Source organism: Aspergillus fischeri, genomic scaffold (genome assembly GCF_000149645.3).
Source record: "Aspergillus fischeri NRRL 181 1099437636249 genomic scaffold, whole genome shotgun sequence".
NCBI lineage: Eukaryota > Fungi > Ascomycota > Eurotiomycetes > Eurotiales > Aspergillaceae > Aspergillus > Aspergillus fischeri.
In genome coordinates, this window is record NW_001509770.1 from 2,517,831 (window position 1) to 2,537,682 (window position 19,852).

The 19,852-nt window shown below is 50.6% G+C and overlaps 10 protein-coding genes across 10 annotated transcripts; 4 read left to right on the forward strand and 6 right to left on the reverse strand.

The window, feature by feature from the left end:
* Nucleotides 1-225: 225 nt before the first annotated feature.
* Nucleotides 226-3,319, reverse strand: NFIA_016110 (NEDD4 family E3 ubiquitin-protein ligase; the record flags this gene model as incomplete). The annotated part of the gene is made up of 10 exons (XM_001264814.1): nt 226-325; nt 390-785; nt 857-994; nt 1,048-1,341; nt 1,403-2,603; nt 2,676-2,809; nt 2,868-2,973; nt 3,037-3,075; nt 3,173-3,195; nt 3,300-3,319. 10 exons carry the CDS (start codon nt 3,317-3,319, stop codon nt 226-228), a joined length of 2,451 nt encoding a protein of 816 aa, XP_001264815.1.
* Nucleotides 3,320-5,210: 1,891 nt separating this feature from the next.
* NFIA_016120 (polyadenylate-binding protein) lies at nt 5,211-6,132 on the reverse strand (the record flags this gene model as incomplete). Its single annotated transcript, XM_001264815.1, has 4 exons — nt 5,211-5,369; nt 5,439-5,526; nt 5,645-5,901; nt 6,064-6,132. 4 exons carry the CDS (start codon nt 6,130-6,132, stop codon nt 5,211-5,213), a joined length of 573 nt encoding a protein of 190 aa, XP_001264816.1.
* An 899-nt stretch (nt 6,133-7,031) lies between these two features.
* NFIA_016130 (vacuolar protein sorting-associated protein 29) lies at nt 7,032-7,833 on the reverse strand (the record flags this gene model as incomplete). Its single annotated transcript, XM_001264816.1, has 3 exons — nt 7,032-7,148; nt 7,222-7,635; nt 7,777-7,833. 3 exons carry the CDS (start codon nt 7,831-7,833, stop codon nt 7,032-7,034), a joined length of 588 nt encoding a protein of 195 aa, XP_001264817.1.
* Nucleotides 7,834-9,051: 1,218 nt separating this feature from the next.
* Nucleotides 9,052-10,308, forward strand: NFIA_016140 (alanine--glyoxylate transaminase; the record flags this gene model as incomplete). The annotated part of the gene is made up of 2 exons (XM_001264817.1): nt 9,052-9,140; nt 9,237-10,308. 2 exons carry the CDS (start codon nt 9,052-9,054, stop codon nt 10,306-10,308), a joined length of 1,161 nt encoding a protein of 386 aa, XP_001264818.1.
* A 683-nt stretch (nt 10,309-10,991) lies between these two features.
* On the reverse strand, nt 10,992-12,618 carry nemA (Nem1-Spo7 phosphatase catalytic subunit NEM1; the record flags this gene model as incomplete). Its single annotated transcript, XM_001264818.1, has 2 exons — nt 10,992-11,134; nt 11,205-12,618. 2 exons carry the CDS (start codon nt 12,616-12,618, stop codon nt 10,992-10,994), a joined length of 1,557 nt encoding a protein of 518 aa, XP_001264819.1.
* An 819-nt stretch (nt 12,619-13,437) lies between these two features.
* On the forward strand, nt 13,438-14,947 carry NFIA_016160 (translation initiation factor eIF2B subunit beta; the record flags this gene model as incomplete). Its single annotated transcript, XM_001264819.1, has 4 exons — nt 13,438-13,535; nt 13,597-13,892; nt 13,958-14,810; nt 14,875-14,947. 4 exons carry the CDS (start codon nt 13,438-13,440, stop codon nt 14,945-14,947), a joined length of 1,320 nt encoding a protein of 439 aa, XP_001264820.1.
* A 564-nt stretch (nt 14,948-15,511) lies between these two features.
* Nucleotides 15,512-16,138, reverse strand: rps23 (40S ribosomal protein uS12; the record flags this gene model as incomplete). Its single annotated transcript, XM_001264820.1, has 2 exons — nt 15,512-15,690; nt 15,880-16,138. The coding sequence occupies 2 exons, from the start codon at nt 16,136-16,138 to the stop codon at nt 15,512-15,514; spliced, it is 438 nt and encodes a 145-aa protein (XP_001264821.1).
* Nucleotides 16,139-16,708: 570 nt separating this feature from the next.
* NFIA_016180 (DUF5315 domain-containing protein) lies at nt 16,709-17,467 on the forward strand (the record flags this gene model as incomplete). The annotated part of the gene is made up of 1 exon (XM_001264821.1): nt 16,709-17,467. The coding sequence occupies one exon, from the start codon at nt 16,709-16,711 to the stop codon at nt 17,465-17,467; it is 759 nt and encodes a 252-aa protein (XP_001264822.1).
* Nucleotides 17,468-17,976: 509 nt separating this feature from the next.
* On the reverse strand, nt 17,977-18,407 carry NFIA_016190 (MICOS complex subunit Mic12 family protein; the record flags this gene model as incomplete). Its single annotated transcript, XM_001264822.1, has 2 exons — nt 17,977-18,321; nt 18,387-18,407. 2 exons carry the CDS (start codon nt 18,405-18,407, stop codon nt 17,977-17,979), a joined length of 366 nt encoding a protein of 121 aa, XP_001264823.1.
* Nucleotides 18,408-18,973: 566 nt separating this feature from the next.
* Nucleotides 18,974-19,715, forward strand: NFIA_016200 (mitochondrial 54S ribosomal protein bL17m; the record flags this gene model as incomplete). Its single annotated transcript, XM_001264823.1, has 2 exons — nt 18,974-19,189; nt 19,347-19,715. 2 exons carry the CDS (start codon nt 18,974-18,976, stop codon nt 19,713-19,715), a joined length of 585 nt encoding a protein of 194 aa, XP_001264824.1.
* Between the last annotated feature and the right edge of the window lie 137 nt (nt 19,716-19,852).

Consider the following 19,852-nt stretch of genomic DNA (forward strand, 5'->3'; position numbering starts at 1 on the left):
TCGAGATAGCACCGATGGCTTGACAAAGAGCGATAGGAATAGTAGTGAAGGAAACACCCTGCAGCATCTGCATATGCAAGAATGGGAAACTTCCCGCCCAATTTTTGGCCTCGCTTGGAATCAGGCCGCATACCCCAAGGCGAGCGACATAATGCTTAAAACAAGGGATGCATGGATAATCCTGTTTCTTGATGAAATGCTTGTCTTGTTCGAAATCGAAAACGACTACTCCTGTCCAAAACCCAATGTTTCCTCTACGGCAATGGACATTTTGTGTTCGAGAGTTTCGTACGACTTGTACGGAGGAAGGTCGAGACGATTGAAGCTGGTACCGTCAGCTCGCGAACACAGAAAATCACAAAAGGATTGATAGCGGGAATTTCACATACCATGTGTGAGACTTGGGTAATGCTGCCGGATCACCAGACTTTTCAATGGTGAACCGTCTCGGCCCGTCAGAGCCTTGAAGGTCCTTAAACCCGTTGACTGGAATACGAGATGTACCAGTGGTGAATTGGAGAAGACGCGACTTCTGTTCAGCATCCCAGCTTCGGACAACCTTCCAGAAGTTCTGGATGACTTCGTCTGACTCCTGGTAGCCACGGTAATCTGTGTGCTTCTTCCAGTCATCTACGTCGATATCGGCAATACCTCCGATCAACAGCTCCAATTCACGTTCGTCAAAAACGTTGACAAGATCCGCGGGGATTAGCTCGTTAAAGCCGGACATGAAGGCGTTGAACTGTTCCTCAACGCGCTTGACAATCTTCCACTCAGTGACCAGCCTAAAGACCCCGTTAGTGATTCTATCCTGATCGTCCTCCGCAGTCAGAGGCAATGGAAGATAGCAACTTACTCGACATATTCTGCCTTGTTCTCGTTTGTGACAGGAATATCCCGGCCACCGGGCTTGAGATCGATCGTGCGACGCTCACCAAATTTTTCGTCATCAACGGAGAAGGTGAGCTCCAGAACACCCTCAATATCGTTATCCCTGCAGATTGTTAGAAACCCTGAACCACCCCGAATGCCGGCGGAATAACTTACAAAGTCCATGTGAGATTACGGTGGAGATCTTCGTCAACACCCTCCATGTCTTGGAGAGAAACCTTCTTTCGAAGCATCATCTTGTAGAACGCACCAATGAAGAAAGAATCGAGGAAACGGCGGTGGAAAATGGCAAGTCCGACGACTCGTCCAATGAACTTGAAATAGTTGAGGTGCTCGGGGTTCACGCCCGAATGAGGATTAATCTGGAGGGTGTAATTATCGTGTGCGGAGTATTCGAAAAGGCAATAAAACGGATTAAACATTTCGTGGGAGAGAAGGAAGAAGAATTCACTAGGTTAATCGTCAGCAAATGTAGGCCATATCAGTCACGAGAACGAGACAAGGTACATACCGAGAAAGACCACCATAGTCGAGACCGTCTTCACCGTCAAACTTGATCATCAAGCGCTTCTTCAAGTCTGACGCACTCTGCCGCATGATTTCGGCGTACGAGTCCTCGAAGATATTGTTGCGGCGCACCTTGACGTGACACTGCCCGGACATGATCCGCAGAGCCGGCTGAGAACGGAAGTAGATCAGCTTGCGCCGGAAGTCACGCTTATACTGCGGTACACCCTGGTCCAGAGACGACGGCAGGCGGGGGTCGTCCCATGTCGTCGTCTTGGTGTTGTGATCGACAAAGTACACTCGCGCTGTGTTGGTCAAGCGCATCTCCCAACCACTGGGCAGGGGTCCCAGCTGTGATACCGGCTGCTGTTGGATCGTAGTATTCGTGCCATTGGCATTCTGTCCATACATCCGAATGTACTGCTGCCGTCGCGGATCCACCCATGTCGTGGTACGCGTGTTGTGATCCACAAAGTATGGTCGCCCTTCGGGGGTCGTCCGCTGCTCCCATCCGGGAGGAAGCTCGCCAGTGCCTGCAGTGGTGGCTCCTGTTGCCATCATAGAAACAGCATTGGCACTGCCCCCGGCCGGCGGGGTGTGGGCCTGCTGCGAACTCTCCGGCAGATTAGGTGAGTTGGCACCAGTGCGATCCTCCGGTAGCATTCGACTCTGGTGGGCCCTCCGTTCAAGTTGCATATTAGCTTCGCGCTGAGACCGTTGCGCATGCTCATTGTAATTCGATGATGGCCTCGTCCAAGTGGTGGTTCTTGTGTTGTGGTCCACATAATAGGTTCGTCCCAAGTTGTCTTCTCGCCTCTCCCAGCCGGCTGGCAGTCGGCCTTGACTATCTTCGAACGAGCTGAGATTGGTGCGAGATCCATGGGTATTGCTGGCGGCTGCCCCAGCTGCGCTGGCGGGAGCGGCGGTGCTCGATGGCCGGGTAGTGGAAGGAACACGCTGGGGATTAAGGGATGGATTCGACGCAGACGGATCGACTGGAGCAGCACCACTTGCGGCGGGATGCGAAGACGACGGGGCCACTTGCGGGACGAGGCCGCTGGATGTTGATGACTGAACATGTGATCGATGCAGGCCATTAGCTTGATTGGTATTCGGCGTGCTCAAGTTCGTAGATAGGTTGATGATCAATTTGCCGTGTACGACCAGATTGTCATTGGATTTCTTGAGATCCCGAGTGAGCATTTCTGTTTCGAGGAGTAAGAGACGAAAGGTTAGCCGACTGATGTCGCAGGAGTGCCGAATTGGAAGTGACTCACCATCACCACCCATCTGTAAATCAATCACATCTCCAATCCGCACATTGATCACACCGAGGAACCCCTGGTCCTTCTTCTTGAATTTCTTCTGGTCAAAAATCTGGATTGCGAGGATACTGTCTTCGTTGACCCGCCTGGATAAAGGTAATCAGCACCGGCTACATTCTCAACAGCAGATGCAAGGCGGCGTACAGATCAAACATCTCATTCCAATAGGGGTTCAGTGTCTTCTTGATCACCGATGTCGTATGGGTCTGCTCACCACCGACTGTGGCTACAGCGAACGGATCAGGGAATCCTGCGAAAGCACCACGAGTTAATATTCGGACGACAAGCAATATTGCAAGAATGTAAGACATACGGAACACATCGCGCTTGTATAACCCATCCGCTGCGATAACTGTCAAGAGTCAAGGTCAGTTTCCATCGCAAACCACCTTGGATGCAACTCCGACAGAGTCGGGATGATGCAGGACAAGAACTGTGTTGCAGCTTACTTGTGAGCCGAAGGTTTGGCTGGCTATAAATGCATCCACTTGTTAGTCTTTTCGTCCTCATACGCACTCGACGCAGACAGATTTCGCTTCTCTGGTGCCAGTCCAGGTAGGGAGGGGCGAAACTTACGCAGGCAGATTGGAACCCATGCTGTGCTGGCAGTTCAACACCTCTGGGAAGCAAAAGGCCGATCAGGGCGAGCCGAAAGAGAGATCCGCGGCGAGCATCCACCGCTTGGCACAGACAGGACGACCTTATGACTAGCACTTGATTTCTTCCGGACCGAGCTCAGACGTCGATGGATGCGGGATTGGCGGTCGCGTGTGGTGGAAAAGTGGGCGGAGGTTCGTGGGACGGAGGAGGGAGGGGGAGGGACGACGAGTGGGATGGGAGTGGGAAGGGAGAAGGGGGAAACGAGAGTCGCAACGTTCCTCTTCTTTTGAGGCTCTATTGAAGCGATGACTGAGGAGAGGAGGTCGAAAGTTCGATGATAACGAGAGTAAGAAGAGACTAAGGCTGGAATGGAGGCGCGGGCAAGTTTCTCTGGGTCCCGCAGCGATGGACTTTCCACTCTTCCTTAGTTGTACCTGTCTCGTCGTGTATTAAGTAATTTGGGGCTGAGCAAGCACTAAACAGTCCTGACGTTGGCGTCTGGGAACCAATAATAAACGTAGCGAGGGGTCGACGGGAGGTGCGACTTTCAACTTTCAAGGGAACATGGAATCAATAATGAAAGTGATGGAACTGAGCCAGTGGTTTTGGGCGGGTGTGAGCGGAGCTGGCTTGGTCGGCTGTCTTGGTCGATATTCGATTCCGATATTTGATGCTTCATGAACTAGTCTAGATACTTGCTGCCCATCTAGTCTTGGTCTCTAGGTAGCAACATTATTCTTTACACAGGTTTGATCGGTAGACGATAACTGTACTCTTGGACAGACTGTGGCAAAGTAAGAGGAGCGCCCAAGAGCACTAGCCTGGAAAATTCTTCCTGTCATGACTCGATTCTATTTTACTTGTCTATGGGATTATTGCTTTATCCTCAAGCAAGCTGATTCTATTTAAAGTCATTCGAGACTTCGAAGATCCGCTCCCCAAATGACCAGGGGAGATCGCTTGGGCGGCTATCTACTTACTCTCGAACCTCAAATGTAAGTACTTAGGTACAATGAGTACATCTCCTCTGGCCACTGACAGCAAAAATAATACCTTAATAGTACTTATCTAGTGTAATCTTCCTCTGCTTTTCCAGAGTGAAGAATTCACCACACTTTGATCCCATTCACGGCTTACTTATGTAGGTAGATGTGATCCAAACTCTGCCATGAGATTTTCCAGTTATGCCATGCATCTTGACTTGATAAGAACTTCCTTACGTATGACATGACATGACACCGATCGTTCTCAGCAGTGGGGCAGTCCACCGACTCGAGACTTCTCCAGTCGACTCTATTATGATCTCTATCTAGACTACCCATCCGGTTCGCCCCATCATTCCGACAGATAGTGCCATCTGACAAGTGACAGCAGTCACTGTCTATACTGCGTCCAACGCAAATCTAGACACCTGCCAACAATGGCTGTACTCCTAGCACATTATTCGCATAGATAACTGTTTACCAGGATCAGAGAAATCTCGGTGACAGAGCCAACGACCCAGAAATGGAAATATGCTGGTTTACTCCAAACTTTGAAATAGACCCGAATGGCTGATCATGACAATAATCCGATATGATGATATCACAGAAATAACGAGAAAGAAATTGAAGCCATCTTGGTGATCCACCCATCAGGTCCCTCCACCGATGGTGGTATGTTGATGGTTATCGTACAGTGCATCCCAATCCCTAACTCCAAGAGATTCCTACCCTGAAACCAGAGAGCGAGTTCCGTCCCCATGGAAAATCCAGTGTACTACAGCGGCCTCCTCTGATGCATTCATTTCCCCCATTCCGCAGTTCTGTAGTCTTGCACACTGAGGAGCTCGTCCCAACAACAAATATCGTTTTGACTTTATACGGTAATGGAGCAGTCTGCTCGCATCTAGTAAGGCGCATAGCCTCGACCGCGACCGCGACCGCCACCGCGATAGCCTCCGCGAGGAGGGAACCCGCCGCGGTAGAATCCACGGCCGCCACGGAAGCCACCGCGTCCACGGCCTCGGCTGCTCATACCAGGCAGATTGGTCCGTTTGGGGACAACCTAATCATGATTGTTAGCTAACGTGTAAAGAATGTACAGAGGATAGCATGCACAGAGGGAGACACTGACCTTCAAGTTGCGGCCACGGAACACACTCTCGTTCAGAACAAGGGCCTGGGCGACCAGACTAGGCTCTGCGAATTCTACGTAGGCGTATCTGTAGGAAGGACCAGCAGTCAGCAGCCATGATACATATTTTAGGAGTCGATATCCAAGAGAAGAGACAGCGACGCAGGCAGCCGCCATCTTTCCCCGGAGAGATCGGCATAACGCACCCCTTGGGTTGGCCTGTGAATTTATCCAGAAGAATGGTAACGCGATTGATGGAGCCGCAGCTCTGGAAATGCGCCTGGATTTCCTCGGGCGAAGCGCCGTAATCCACATTTCCAACAAAAATACTCCGAGCATCGATCTCCTCTTTGTCCTCGCGTAGACTCTCGGACTGTTGATCAAGAGTGGCTTGCATTTCCCGCAACTTTGCTGCTTCGGATTCCATCTCGGCTACCCGTCTCTTCATTGCCGCAATCTCTTCCTACATTTCGGAGCGGCTGAATTAGCTTCTCTGGGTGGCTTGAAAGAGACAAGCTGCACCACATATGCGCGACGATGCCACGAAAACATGGGCCATGTGAAGGGTAGTGTAGAAGTGGGATGTCGGTGTCAAGCTCCATCTCCAGCTCCAGATCCGACTTACCTCATCGTCCCCTCCTTCCTCATGAGTCTCCAGACGCTCATCCTTAACCTCCTGCTCTTCCGTAGCCATATTGATTGGTTTGTAGCGGTAACCGATTTCCTCCGCTTCTGACAATGCGAAAAGTAAAAGTCGATAGCAATGACGATGTTCCGCTTGTCTGGCCTAGTGCCCGCAAGACGAAATTTGGAAGAACAAAGTATCTGACCAGAAACAGAGAATGAAAGAATTTAGAAGCACATGAGAGTCCTGGTCCTGTAAAAGAAAGAGCCTTCGCACAACAACAAAACTGTTATAATGGTTGTCAATCAAGCAGAGCAATAGACAACGAATGTGATGTCTTCGTTGATCGGCACCTGGGTTAATGCGACGCTGCTCTTTCCGGCTTAGCGGCATTTGCCGTCTGAACATCCTTCAACTCAAGAGACCAACCTCAATGACAGAAGCTCTGGACATATATAGTTCGGAGAGGCCGTTTGAAAATGCCTACAGAGCATGGAATATATGTGGCCACAATAATCATTGGCCCCTCCCCTTCTGAGTCACGATCATATTTATTTATCTATCTTGTTTAGTTTCTATCATATATCTTGCATCTTTTGGCCTCCGATTAATCTCAAAAGATCTGCGGATCAGAAGAGCACTGTATAGACGTCAGATTTTGCAGGGGAATCCATCGCCTCTGATGTACCAAGTTGCGTCAATCAGCAGTCTCACTTGTAGTGAAGCAGATCGCAAGGCTCGACAGCTCTATAGACTATAATAGTCCAGTGTGACAACCCATACTAGCAAATGTAGAGTCATAAAGAGCATATCTCAGTGATCATTGGCTGAGGTATTTTCACGCTAGCTTCAGCATGAGAGAACAGATTATGGAGCGCTAGAGAGTCGACAGGGAAGTGGAACAAGGGTGTCGTAATCGGGGATGTCTATGGGATATATACAAGCGCATTAAGAAGAGAAGCATCGACTCATGAGGATGGGGTATTGTTCTTGCGGAATGAAACCTTCTCGACTGCAACAGTCTCGACCCCATTCGCATCCGTCTTCAGCTGGTAAACATACAACACCAATACGTCTCCTTGGATCTGCTCCTCATCAGTAATCGTCGGGTAGGGTTAATGAGCGGCGCAGATATATATGCAAGGTCAGGATACTCACATCCATCAAACAGAAGCTGGGTACGGGTTCTTCGCCTTCTGGCCAGTAACCCGTGCTCATAGCACCTGTGGCACTTCCAGGATTCACAAAGAACCTGCCTTCCATTTCAAAGGCTTCGAAACGATGTGTGCCTCCCCACAGCAAGATATCTACATCCATTTGGCGGGCTGCAATCAGGAGGGCATCGGCATCGCCCGGCGGAATGATGGTATGGCCATGAGTAAAACCAATGCGGAGGCTACCGTGAGTCACCACCTTGGAGAGGGGCAGGTTGGGAGAATCGACATCGAAATCGCCTTTGACCAATTGTAAGTCGGGGGCAACCTGACGCAGAAACTCAAAGGTTTCCCTATCGGTAAGGTTGCCTAGGCATAGGATCTGACCGATCTTGCCCGGGGTTAAGAGCTTCCGGAACTGCATTTGTGTCAACTAAGACAATGATTAAGTAGAGTGAAAGCGGCAGTGGGTACCTTGGCTGGGAGATCCTATTTGAGTAGCGACTGCAAGTAAGCGCAATGTCTAATTAATCATGGGGGGAGGAATGGAGCCACTTACCGGAGCTCGATCAGGAATAAACAGGTCACCAATGACCAGGACCAGGCGGGATGTCATCCTGGTTTGAGGGGATTGCGGGGTTTCGAAGGGTTCAACGGCCCATTCCAAAACAAGAAAGAAATGTTGAGAACCCGCGGTCGAGAAGACGAGAGAGTGGCTGAAGTTGGTTGGCTGTTATCGACGATGGGTTGTGTTAATAAGGACCTGGAGATCTAGATGGGATGGGCAAAGTTAAGGTAAGCCTGTAAGCCTAAGGCAGGTACTTTCGCGGGGAAAGCTTAGATATGCGGCCTGCCTTGACGCCTGGCGCCGATGCCGCGCCTGGTCTCATTCCGCTGTGCTTGGGTACTTTTATAGATACTACCTACAGGTAATGAATGGAATACGTGAGCAGATACTCAACTCGCGAGAGGTCTCTGTGATGAATGTTGAATAGTGACATCTACATAAGTCGATAGAAAAGGTCTACAATTGAATACAACCCCTATTTGATGTGCCAATCGAAGCTTACAACTTACCTCTTGAACTGTTGAATATCAATGATCATACTATGTCTCAAGTGTCTCAACAGATTTTAACGCTCCAATCATCATCTTGTCACTCCCATATTTATGAATCTACATCAAAATAGCTTCATCTAGCTATCTACTTCGTACCAGGACGGGTCGCGGAGACAATCGTAGGACGGAAGGCTCCGCCCGATCATTGAGTGGAAACGCCTAATAATTTTACGGCCGATACGGAGCAAAGAAGGAGAAAGGTTTCTTCGGGACGTTCAATAATCCTCAGGGTGAAAAAAGGGCACACAGTCTCTGAATTAAGACCTTATATATCCATATATAATACTTGCGACTCAATCCCTTCAATTGTGGTCATAGTCGATCTACGTACTACCACTCCTGGTATACACATCTGCCAGATAATAATAACACCTGGCCAGACAATTCTCCTACCCGGTGATCCCCGAACCCAGAAAAGGTCCCAAGTACCACGAGCTTGAGCTTGTGAAAGCCCCTCCATAACCGGTATCCTTTACCCCGCGGGCTCTCCCGTCGAGAGCCGAACGACATCGGAACCCTGGCGACCAAGCAGACGACGGAGCGCCTGAGCCTGATCTCCAGACATCTGGATCAGCGTCTCCCGCTGCCTGAGCTCAACACTCCCTTCTCGACCGAGAGACATTCACTCCAGCCAGACGACCTTGAATATAAGCCTCTTGATCGCACCTCTCTACCTTCCACTCCCCAGACACAACCCACTTCCTCGGCTGCCAGAATGTCGTCCCAAGCCCCTCACTCCACCCTGTTGATTCCAGGACCCATCGAGTTCGATGATGCTGTCCTTCAGTCTATGTCCCACTATGCGTGAGTACCTCCCAGAGTCTGCCTCAACCGAAGAGACACATGATTCTCATCATAGCTGTCAACCTCCTGCTGAAACTGTCCTCACGATACTTCCAGTGAAAGCCATGTCAGCCCCGCCTTCGTCAAGGTCTTTGGAGAGACCTTGACCCTGGTTCGGAAACTCTTCCAGTCCACCAATCCCTCCGCACAGCCCTTCGTCATCTCCGGCAGTGGCACACTCGGCTGGGATGTTGTGGCTTCGAACTTGATCGAGAAGGGCGAAAATGCGCTCGTCCTGCACACCGGATACTTTGCCGATTCCTTTGCTGCCTGCTTGGAGACATACGGCGCCCACACAACACAGCTCAAGGCACCTATTGGCGACCGTCCGTCCTTTGAGCAGATCGAGCAAGCATTGAAGGAAAAGCCCTACAAGATAATCACTATTACCCACGTTGATACCTCGACCGGCGTGCTGAGCGACATCAAGCGCGTCACGGAAATTGTTCGCCGGGTTAGCCCCGACACCCTGGTGGTTGTTGATGGGGTTTGCAGTGTCGGATGCGAGGAGATTGCCTTTGATGAGTGGGACCTGGATGTGGTCCTGACTGCCAGTCAAAAGGCGATCGGCTGCCCTCCCGGTCTCAGTATCTTGATGCTCTCCGGCCGGGCCATCGACCGTTTCAAGTCCCGCAAGACCCCTCCCTCATCGTACTTTGCCTCGATCGCCAACTGGATGCCAATCATGCAAAACTACGAGAACAACAAGCCCTCCTACTTCGCCACTCCCCCCACTCAGCTCGTTCACGCTTTGCACACTTCTCTGTCTCAGATCACCGCACGCCCCATGGCCGAGCGCTTTGCTATACACACCCAGACCTCAGACCGCGTCAAGGCTGCCATTGCCGAGCTCGGTCTGCGCCAATTGGCCTCCCAGCCGGAGAGCCAGGCTCACGCCATGACGGCCATCTACCTGCCCGACGGCCTGACTCCTGCAGACGTGCTTCCCAGTCTGTTGAAGCGCGGTGTCATCTTCGCAGCCGGCCTGCACAAGGAGATTGCCACCAGGTACATCCGATTCGGACACATGGGTGTGAGTGTGACAGACCCTGCGCGCAACGATATTGACAAGGCCATCGCGGCGCTCAAGGAAGCCCTCGCAGAGGCTAAACAGGCCAAGGGCTTGTAAACTATGGAGGAGGATATATCAGGTTCGATGCCACGGGTTCCTTGTCTCCTGTAGCATGAATAAATGACCATTCAAGATTTGTCTACTCATAGATTACACATCAATATACTAAATCAAATGGATATAGACAATTTTGGTACCTTTAGACCTTGCATTACTAGGTAATGATTGATCTGGACCACGTTATCCATGGCGAATGCTGATAATGATCGAGTTTACCAATGCAGTAAATAGTTCCTTTCCTTGTGGTAAAGTACGTACGTGGGATCCTTAAGTCCAGTCTTCTTGCGCCGAGGCAGCAATTGAGTTCCTCGCTGCCTGTATTACATATCGAAAATACCACTATTGATATTCCTCGTCATCGAGACTTGAATCAGAACGCTGAAGGACATGGACCGCAGGAAAGGAATCGAACTGCAGACAGGACAAGTATAGAACGAGAACGCAGGACAAATCAATTATTACAAGGAAGTAAACTTGGTCATAAGAAAGCATAACACAGGTAGGGGGGTATGAATAATGCTAGGCATTCATCATGGGCATCGATAGAAACCGGCTCGCTTTACAGGAAGAATGAAAACATGAGTAAGAATGCAGTATATCAGTGCCAGAGCTTTAAGATACTGTATAATTTCATTTGCTCCGTTTTGTTCCCGCGTCCATTTCTTCATCGCTGTTCCAGCTTATATTTCTCCTTCCCCTCTCCGCAGTGCCAGAAATGCCCGCACATCGGTCACATACTGCAAAGCTTCAAGCATAGGGATGAGATTGAGCAAACCGTTGTCTGTAGGATCATTGATCCAGCCCTCAATCGGTATAGCATTATCTAGACGCGGTCAAGTCAGAATATGAACAAAACAAAAGACAGACGTTAAAAAAGGATTCCACCGACGCACCTTCGTGAAAAAGGTAACTCATAGGGCTATTGTCCAGAATCATCACTTTGCTCAAGTCAGGCTCCACAGAACTGAGGTCCTTGATATATGCGCCATTGCGGAACGTGCAATGCTGGCGGTAATATCGTGCGTGGAAGTACTTGCGTTCCTGCTCGAGCCAGTCGATGACAGGGTCCGCATATTCCTGGACGCTGGCGGTGAAAATAACCAGCTTATACCATTTGCATACTTTTCGTAAAAAGTCATCGCAATTCGGCCGTTTATGAACGTAGTAGAGAATGGGATGTTGCGGCCCTAATGTAGTCGGTGGTCCACCCGGAGTTAGAGCAGTAGTCATGGGAGTAGCAAGCTTGACTTCAACCATGTGGCCGCTGGACATGCGACCGCCTTTGGCTAGGGAGTGAATAAGAGTCTCATCTAGGTCCAGTACCAGAGTCTTTTGAGGGACGCGTGAGTTTCGGGGAGCGGCAGTGTACGAAGGTAGACGAGCTGGAATCAGCGGCCGAGGAGGTACCGGTGAATGAGGATATTTGGTGACTTTATGAACGGAGGGCGACGTGGGTGATTTGAGAGTGTCTGGACTCACAGCACCTTGTCCTGCGGCCGCACCAGTTTCCGAAGTAGCACCGAGATCTGCGCTTTGCGTCCGGCGCTGCCTCTCTCGCTTCAGCGCACCTTCATTATGTAACTTGATGCGGATGGAGCGGCGAGGGGTACCCTCTTCTTCAGTCGGATCCAGGGCTGTGGTTTTCGACTTCGAGGATCGAGCCCGAGTACCCGTGAGGCCCTGGGTGCTCCGACGATCTCCTTCCGAATCTGACGTGCTCAATGCGATCGAATCTCGCGATACATGACTTCTCAGCTTTCTTGAGGATCCACTACGTCGTCTTGTACCGGTTGGTTTGGGTTCCTTCTTCGCCGAGGTTGACCTACGGGAAGCGGAAACGCCAGCCATTGACCGCCGAAGCTTTCGTACCGGGGCCATTGGGGAGTAATGTCCATCATCGTCTCGAAAGCACTGCGCTATAAACATGCCCGGAGCAGCCAAAGTTGATAAGATAAACTTGATCGTTTCCGCAATGGCGTCAAAGAAACGCTCTGCAATCAGCCCCAGGGTACTCCTCGTAGCAAGCGGTCCATCTCTCTGAATGCTCTGTATCAAAGGCGTTTTCTCAGTCAAGGTATGTTCGGAGTAGTCTATGTCCGCTGAAGAAATTCCAGGAGCATTGTTATGGCTTTTCTCCAATACATCAGGCGAATGAAGATTGTCGTGACTATAAGACCGAAGCTTGGATCGATCCTCCGGTGGGACCACGGGACCGATTTCTCCTTGCGAGCGCGACCTTTGTCTGAGACGATTCGAATTGGATGTCTGGCCAATGACTCGGGAAGATAGGATATTCAACGAGTTCATCTTCCAACACGGCCCACGGGAGTCGGGGACTGGCGCAGTTATCTACAGGATACCGACGGCAAACTCAGCGACCTTTCGATTCCCCTTCACCTCATGGCTTCGCGACATGGCAACAAGAGGATGACATACGACTTGTACTCACCTCAATGCGCCAGGCGACGACCCGTGCTTCGGAACCACTTCCGCTTTTCCAATCTCAACAATGGAGGGTTGCGAGTAGTAAGAGGAGAAGCTGGAGCAGTCGATAAAGGGAACTACCTATTGGCGAGCAACTAGCAGAGGATGCGTTTAAGAAACCAGAAATATAGCGGAGAAAGGGTATCAGAAAGAAATAAGGTAGAAATGAGGAGAGGATTAGGATAAGACACGGCGATATAACAGCAGATGGCGACGAGGATGTGGAGTAGGTAGATAGTCGTAGTAGCAAGCAGTACTTTAGCTCGGAGTTCATAGTCGGAGTGACACTGGTTGGGCCGAGCGGCAGATCTGAGCGGAAAACTCCCTCACAATAGGTAGATGTTACTATAGCATCCCACATTGTTCCCCTCATCGTCATTTTGAGCCAAGTCTCTGTTGAGCTTCTAGCTTTAAGAGCTTATTACGAGGCTTGTCACTGGTAAGCGCCTTTTTCTTTCTCATATCACTTCGCTCTTTGAGTGCGTTCCCTTGATTGCCCCTCTTAGAATATCTGTGTGCGACCCTAGTGACTCAATCCGCTAACTACTGCCCAAGATCCTATCAAGGCACTAAGATATTGTCCGATTACCCATGCTCTGAGCAGTCTTGACTGTAACTCAACCGGGTCCTTCATACACAACCATGCCATCTACCTCCGCGGCTTTGACGCCTGGTCTGGCGTCTTTTCTCAAGTCTCTCAAGACCACTCCAATCGACACATCCATTGACAACCTGATATCGTGCGTTTCTGGCGTCTCATACCTTTCGCGCAAGGAGCTACCGTTCTAACAGTTTTATCAGGCTTCTCAAGCGGAGACAGATCCGTCATTCCAGGTCATGCGCTACCGCGACCGCTTACCTTCTCCTCCGCGTCATCTCAGCTTGCAGGACGACAGATGCAGCTAAGCTGATTGAACGGGTGCAGAGTGTGGGGAGGCGCTTGGTGGCTGCTCAACCAAGAGAGATGGTGGTTGGAAACATCGTTCGCCGTGTACTTGGTCTCATCCGCGACGAAGCTGAGGACGAGAGAGATGGTGATTTCACTCTCAGTGATGCTGGATCCGAAGGTCAGCCTCAAACGCCTCGTGTTCCAGAAGGTCGGTAAAACGCCGTTCGCCCTATACTAGTAATCGTCACTTTCATCTCTAACGCTGCTTAATAGACCCATCCGATCCGTTGTCACTCCGCCACGAGGGCTCTGAGCGGTCGTCCTCAAGGCCGCCTTTCACTTCGCTGGCCACCACCCCAATCTCAATGTTCAATCTGCTCTCACATCCGGAACCTGAAACATCGCTCCCCGGTACTCCCGCATCGGCTTCTCCATCCGGTAGATTACTGGGACATGCTCCGACCAGGGATATTCGCGCCGAAGTCCTGGACGGAATTGGAGAGATCATCGATGAACTGGGACAGGTGGACGACCAAATTGCGGCCTATGCTCTCGACCACATCCACTCCAATGAGATAATCCTCACCCACACTTCCTCCACAACCGTTCAGAAGTTCCTTCTCAAGGCCGCCGCAAAGCGCAAGTTCACCGTGATCCATGCCGAATCCTACCCCAACAATCATGAAGCGACGCACACCACCGTTAGCGGTGCCACTTCCACTGATGAAGAAATTCTCAGCACCGATACATTCCAGAAGCCGCTGATCGCCCTGGGTATTACAGTCATTCTAATCCCGGATTCGGCCGTCTTTGCTCTCATGTCCCGAGTCAACAAGGTTATTCTGGGCACGCACTCTGTCCTTGCTAACGGCGGGCTGGTGGCTGCAGCCGGGACCCGGGTCATTGCTCGTGCTGCCAAGGTGCACCAGACCCCCGTTGTTGTCGTCAGCGGTGTATACAAACTCAGTCCGGTGTATCCATTCGACTTCGAGTCTTTGATCGAATATGGAGATGCCAGCAAGGTCATCCCGTATGAGGACGGGGATTTGATGGACCAAGTCGACGTGCAGAACCCCCTGTACGACTATGTTCCTCCGGAACTTGTTGATCTTTATATTACCAATCTGTAAGTTACTTCCTGGATTTGCTACGAGAAGCAGCACAACTGACTTTGACTTTTCCTGCGATAGCGGCGGCCATGCGCCATCTTATCTGTACCGGATCGTGTCAGACCACTACCGCAAGGAGGACATCAACTTCTAGGTCCCTGTGGAGTGTGACAATGGTTCATCAATGGGGAGAAATACGGAGCTTGTGATATTTTGGGGTCAAAAAGAGTAAATCACGCTCAATGATCACATGAAAAGTCCTTGGAAACCAGAGGCGTTGGAAATAGAGACGGTCGATACCCCAGGAAAGGAATCTATAAAGCTTACCTGTAAACCCCAGTCTACAATAGCGTATCGAGGCCGTTTATTTGACGAAACCGGAGCTACATAGGTCCAGGTTGAAGTTCGACCATTCGGTACCGCATTTGTTTAAAAACTACAAGCATGAGAGGCGGATCATGATATCGTGGGGGACAGGGCAAAGCAGATATTGTTTGAACATTTGACATTCCGGGCCCTTCCCAAAGAAATAAAAAATCATGGCGCCATGTTTTATGAGTATCTCAATCATAGTGACTGCAATGTATTTGCAGGGTCATCCGTCCCGAACCATAATTTTCCAGACCATAGACCATATGTTCCCAGGCTTCGATGGAATGGGGCCCTTTCCGGCAACCAATCTCCCACGGCATCGTCCATTTCCTTTCGTACAAAATGTTTACGAACGGGGCTTCTCCTTCTTCTCCTTCCACAGAGCGAGCAGACCGACACCAGAGACCTTGACGACCTTGAAACGAACACCGGGAATATCACCCTTGGCCTTGCCCTTACGACCGAAACCAGCAAGGAGAACCTCGTCGTTCTCGTCGATGAAGTTCAAGCAACCGTCGTTGGGGACTGTAGAGATCGTCGAGTCAGCATTTGAACATGTATCACAGAAATTTTTCTGCTTCTCTTCCACATCTCCCCATCCAAAGCCGATCCTGGACTTCCCCAATCCGTCGTGCCATCCATCAAATATTCCATCTCTTTTCCATCCCAAGCAGTCCGTCCAATGTGCATAATGAATAGAAAAGGGTTACCCACCGAAAGCGGTGACCTTCTTGCCGTTCTTAATCAGCTGGACCTTGACACACTTCCGAATGGCAGAGTTGGGCTGCTTGGCCTCAACTCCGACCTTTTCGAGGACGATGCCCTTGGCGTGGGAGGCACCACCGAAGGGAGAGGACTTGAAAGCGGTACCGAGAAGGCGCTTCTTGTAGTGCAAGTCGGCCCAGCGCTGCTCACGGCGGTGGTTGGCGAGCTTGCGCGCGGCGTTCAAACCACGGGGCTTTCCCTTACCCATCTTGGCGTATTATGTTCGAAGGACGGTCAACTGTAGAGAAAGAGAGATTCTGCGTTAGAAAAACTTCTTTGTGCGGACGGTCGTGGGCTTGATATTGCGAGGGGAGTCGGTATCGGGTTTTTATCAGAAATGGATGTGTGGGTCGAAGAACAATTTTGATCGCAAAACAAAAGTTTTCCTGCAAAGATCCAGAAGACCGAAAAAGGGAACAAGATCATACGTACCGACTGGAAACAAAAGTTATCGCCAAAAGGCCTGATGGGATGGTTGTCGAAAGTCGAAGGTCGAATGTTCCTTCACTGCCGGCGGTCTCGTCGGGGCGAAAATGTTCTCCTGTGCGCCTTCGCCCTAAACGGCCCGCTAAGCGAGGCCCCGGAGCGGAGAAACATTGGCCGTCGGTTATCGATAAGCGATAAGCATCCGGAGTTGCTATCATCGTTACTGACTGATAACAGACTACTCCGTACTACGGAGTACCTCTCTACTGAATACAAGAATACTAATTAACCATTACATTGTTAGTGGAGGAGATGCACCTCTTCGTCCAAGCGATTGCATTACAGCAATATCATGGACGCCGCTCCGAAGTTAGAAAACTTACGGAAGATAAGCTCCCAGCGTCTTCCGCCCCCTGTTCTCTTTCAGGGTCCCCCTTCGCATAATGCATCTAATCTCTCTTTGAACCCGCCCCTGCCAGCTGTATCTTCGCCGGGGGGAAGCCAGACGGTTCCTTTGCAACGCAATCGCCCTTCTCGAACCCAGGGCTCTTTCGACGCGACTTCCTTATCGCCATTTGTTTCTCGCACTCAATCTAGAGGTGAAGTCGATCGATCCGAAGCCATATGGCAGGAGATGCAAAATGCCCTATCGGAGGTCGAGCTCAGCGCAGTGACCAGCGAGCATGTGTTCGGGGAGAGACACTCAGAGGCACTAGAAGATCTCCGTATGAAGCAACTGAAACTCGCGCAAGCCTGGGCCCGCAGTGAGGCCGACGAAGTAGTCGAAGCTGCCAAGGGTTTGGAGTCCAAAGGGATATCTTCTTCGCGGCGAGGGTCCCAAAACGTTGGACCCACCGGCGAAAGAGTCCAGATGGAAGCTTCCGTTCATGGGAATATGGACGAGGAAACAGAAAGAGACATTCTGTTAGCCCGAGAAAGGCGAGAGGCCAACGATCGGTACTTCGATCGGGTCAACAATGGTGTCTTGGAAGTGGTTGCCAAACTTGAAGAAGTTGCACAGGCTATGCGCGCAGTTGAGAGGGAGAGCAAAGACATCTGGAGCGATAATGAGAGCATTGATACAACACATTCGGCGGCAAACACCAGTTGAAAGACTCTCTCAGCGGTGGTGACAGATCTAATTTGAGAGTCAAAGCAACCCCGTGTATGGTGTTTCCATTGTCTTCAGTGGTTACTGCCTTACAAGATCAGCAGTAGGTCCAGTAACTGGAGGATGATGGCCTTTTCGAGAGTACAACGTGGATCCATCGTCTCTCTCCAAACTATCCTGAAAGAGTACAGGTGGACGCTAGTCAGGTTGACCCGCGCATTGACTATGAGGCCGCCTGTAGGGAAGGCATAGCAGTCCCTTCGCTCGGCTCAGGACAGGAGTATCTCTTAAGGTGTTGCGCGATGGTTCGTACCTAGGTACCGGATATACGGATCAGGGAGCAGAATGCACAGGCTAACGCGTGAATCGATAAGCAAAGCACAACAGGGTAGGAAACCCAAAATTATAGAATGCAATCACGCTTCTTAGAGAAAATCCAAAGGTATCTGGTCCTAGCTGCTTGCCTGTAGAAAGCAGCACCGATAAACATGTACAGAATAGCAAACCTTTTATTCCTTCTTCATAAGCCTCATCGCAGCCTTCCATCCTGCGATTGCAGTATCTCTTGCGTCCTCCCACCGACTCTCATATGCCTTTCTAGCCAGTGTCTCCACCTCCTCATTCCAGCGATGCTTAAGAAAGTCCTTCAAGGTAGGCTGTAGTCGCGACCTCTCCGGGTCAAGCTGCGGCTGGTCCTTCGGCGCTAGACGGCGGTCATATGCGCCAATTGGTGATGCAATCCAATTCAGCGATCTAAGTTGTTCACGGATAATATGGCTCTGCTCGAGGCGATTGGCTCGGTGAACTTGCATTGTTAGATATAAGACCGTGGAGGTCAACGCAAACCCGCTGAACTGCGCTCTCATCAGTATCCTGTAGACTGTTGGTCTTTCGGTCGCGCCCGATGCGAAATACTTACAAATCCAGCAAAGAAGCCCATAATGTAGCTCTTGTCCTCTCTGTCAGATTACACAGAATCACCAATGTTGACTTGAGATTAGGTGGGGGAGGATCACACCACCAGTGGCTCTCCAAGGAAGAAGGGAGCTGTGATGTCGGCTGTAATCACAACAGCTGGACAGTCGTTATGCCGGTTGGTGTGAGGTATAGATATCAAATTAGAAGCTATGTATGCAGAATAAGAAGCAATGTCAAGATAGATTACTTTTATGGATCCTAGACCGTCATGCATTTTCCTCTGCAATCTATGCGGACAAGATGGGGGACCGAATGCGCGACTCCGATTGGCCGCAGCGTTCCAGAATTGAATCTTTCCATCCGGCATCACAGACCAGCGTCGAGCGTCTCATAGAAAAGTACAACTACCGCGTCTTCATCTCTCTACCCGTCCCATTGCTATTCAACCGGTTGCTGCCATTCGAAAGCAACCGAATATCGATTTCATAACCTGCCCAACTCCTCTTGTGCTCGAATTCAGGGCAATTCAACGACAAAAAGAGACAACCGAAACCAGGACCATACCGATTTCCCAACACAGCTGTCACCATGGCCGGTGGTGCTGCTAAGTACCGTCATCTCAGCCGCAAGTCGTCGCATCGACAGGCCCTTCTCCGAAACTTAGTCACATCGCTTTTCAAGCACGAGTCTATCACAACAACCTGGCCCAAAGCGAAGGAGGCTCAACGGCTGGCCGAGAAGCTAATAACCCTAGGCAAGAAGAATACGGAGGCTAGTCGAAGAAGAGCGTTGTCTGTTTTCTATGTATGTGCTCCTACTGACTCTTTCTGCCAATTCTGGTCAAAAAGTCCTCTGGGGAGACCGAAAACCTCATTGGCCTTCGTTTTCCCCCGCCTGAGGGACCACAGAACCGTTTCTCTCGAAGACTTTGACGAACAGCCGTGGCTAACTTCATCGTCAGACACCCCATGAAATCCTTCCCAAACTATTTGGGACACTCCGTGAGCGCTACGCCGAACGTCCTGGTGGTTACACACGAGTTCTGCGGGTCGAGCCTAAGAAAGATGATCAAGCCCCTAGCGCCATTCTTGAGCTTGTTGATGGACCGAAGGATATGCGATTTGCCATGACAGCCCGGACCGTTGCGAGACAGCGAGCACAGGGCCTCGAGACTCTCAACGAGCTAACAACCCTGAATGTCCACAAAGTGACAAGGTTCCGGAAAGGCGGTGTCGAGTACCTCGAACAGGCGATCAAGCGGTTAGAAATCGAACAGAAGAAAGCCCCTACGACGCATAAAGGCGAACAGGAGGTGGAGTCCAAGCAATAGACCCTGTCGCCGGACCAGTTCCAATGGCCAACAGGAGGAATTTCACAGGTACAAGGGCTTAGTTGGGTCATCGGTACTTATCTCTCTATCGATCTTGGTGCGTTCGGAACTGCTCTGTGATGATCATTGTATTTGTA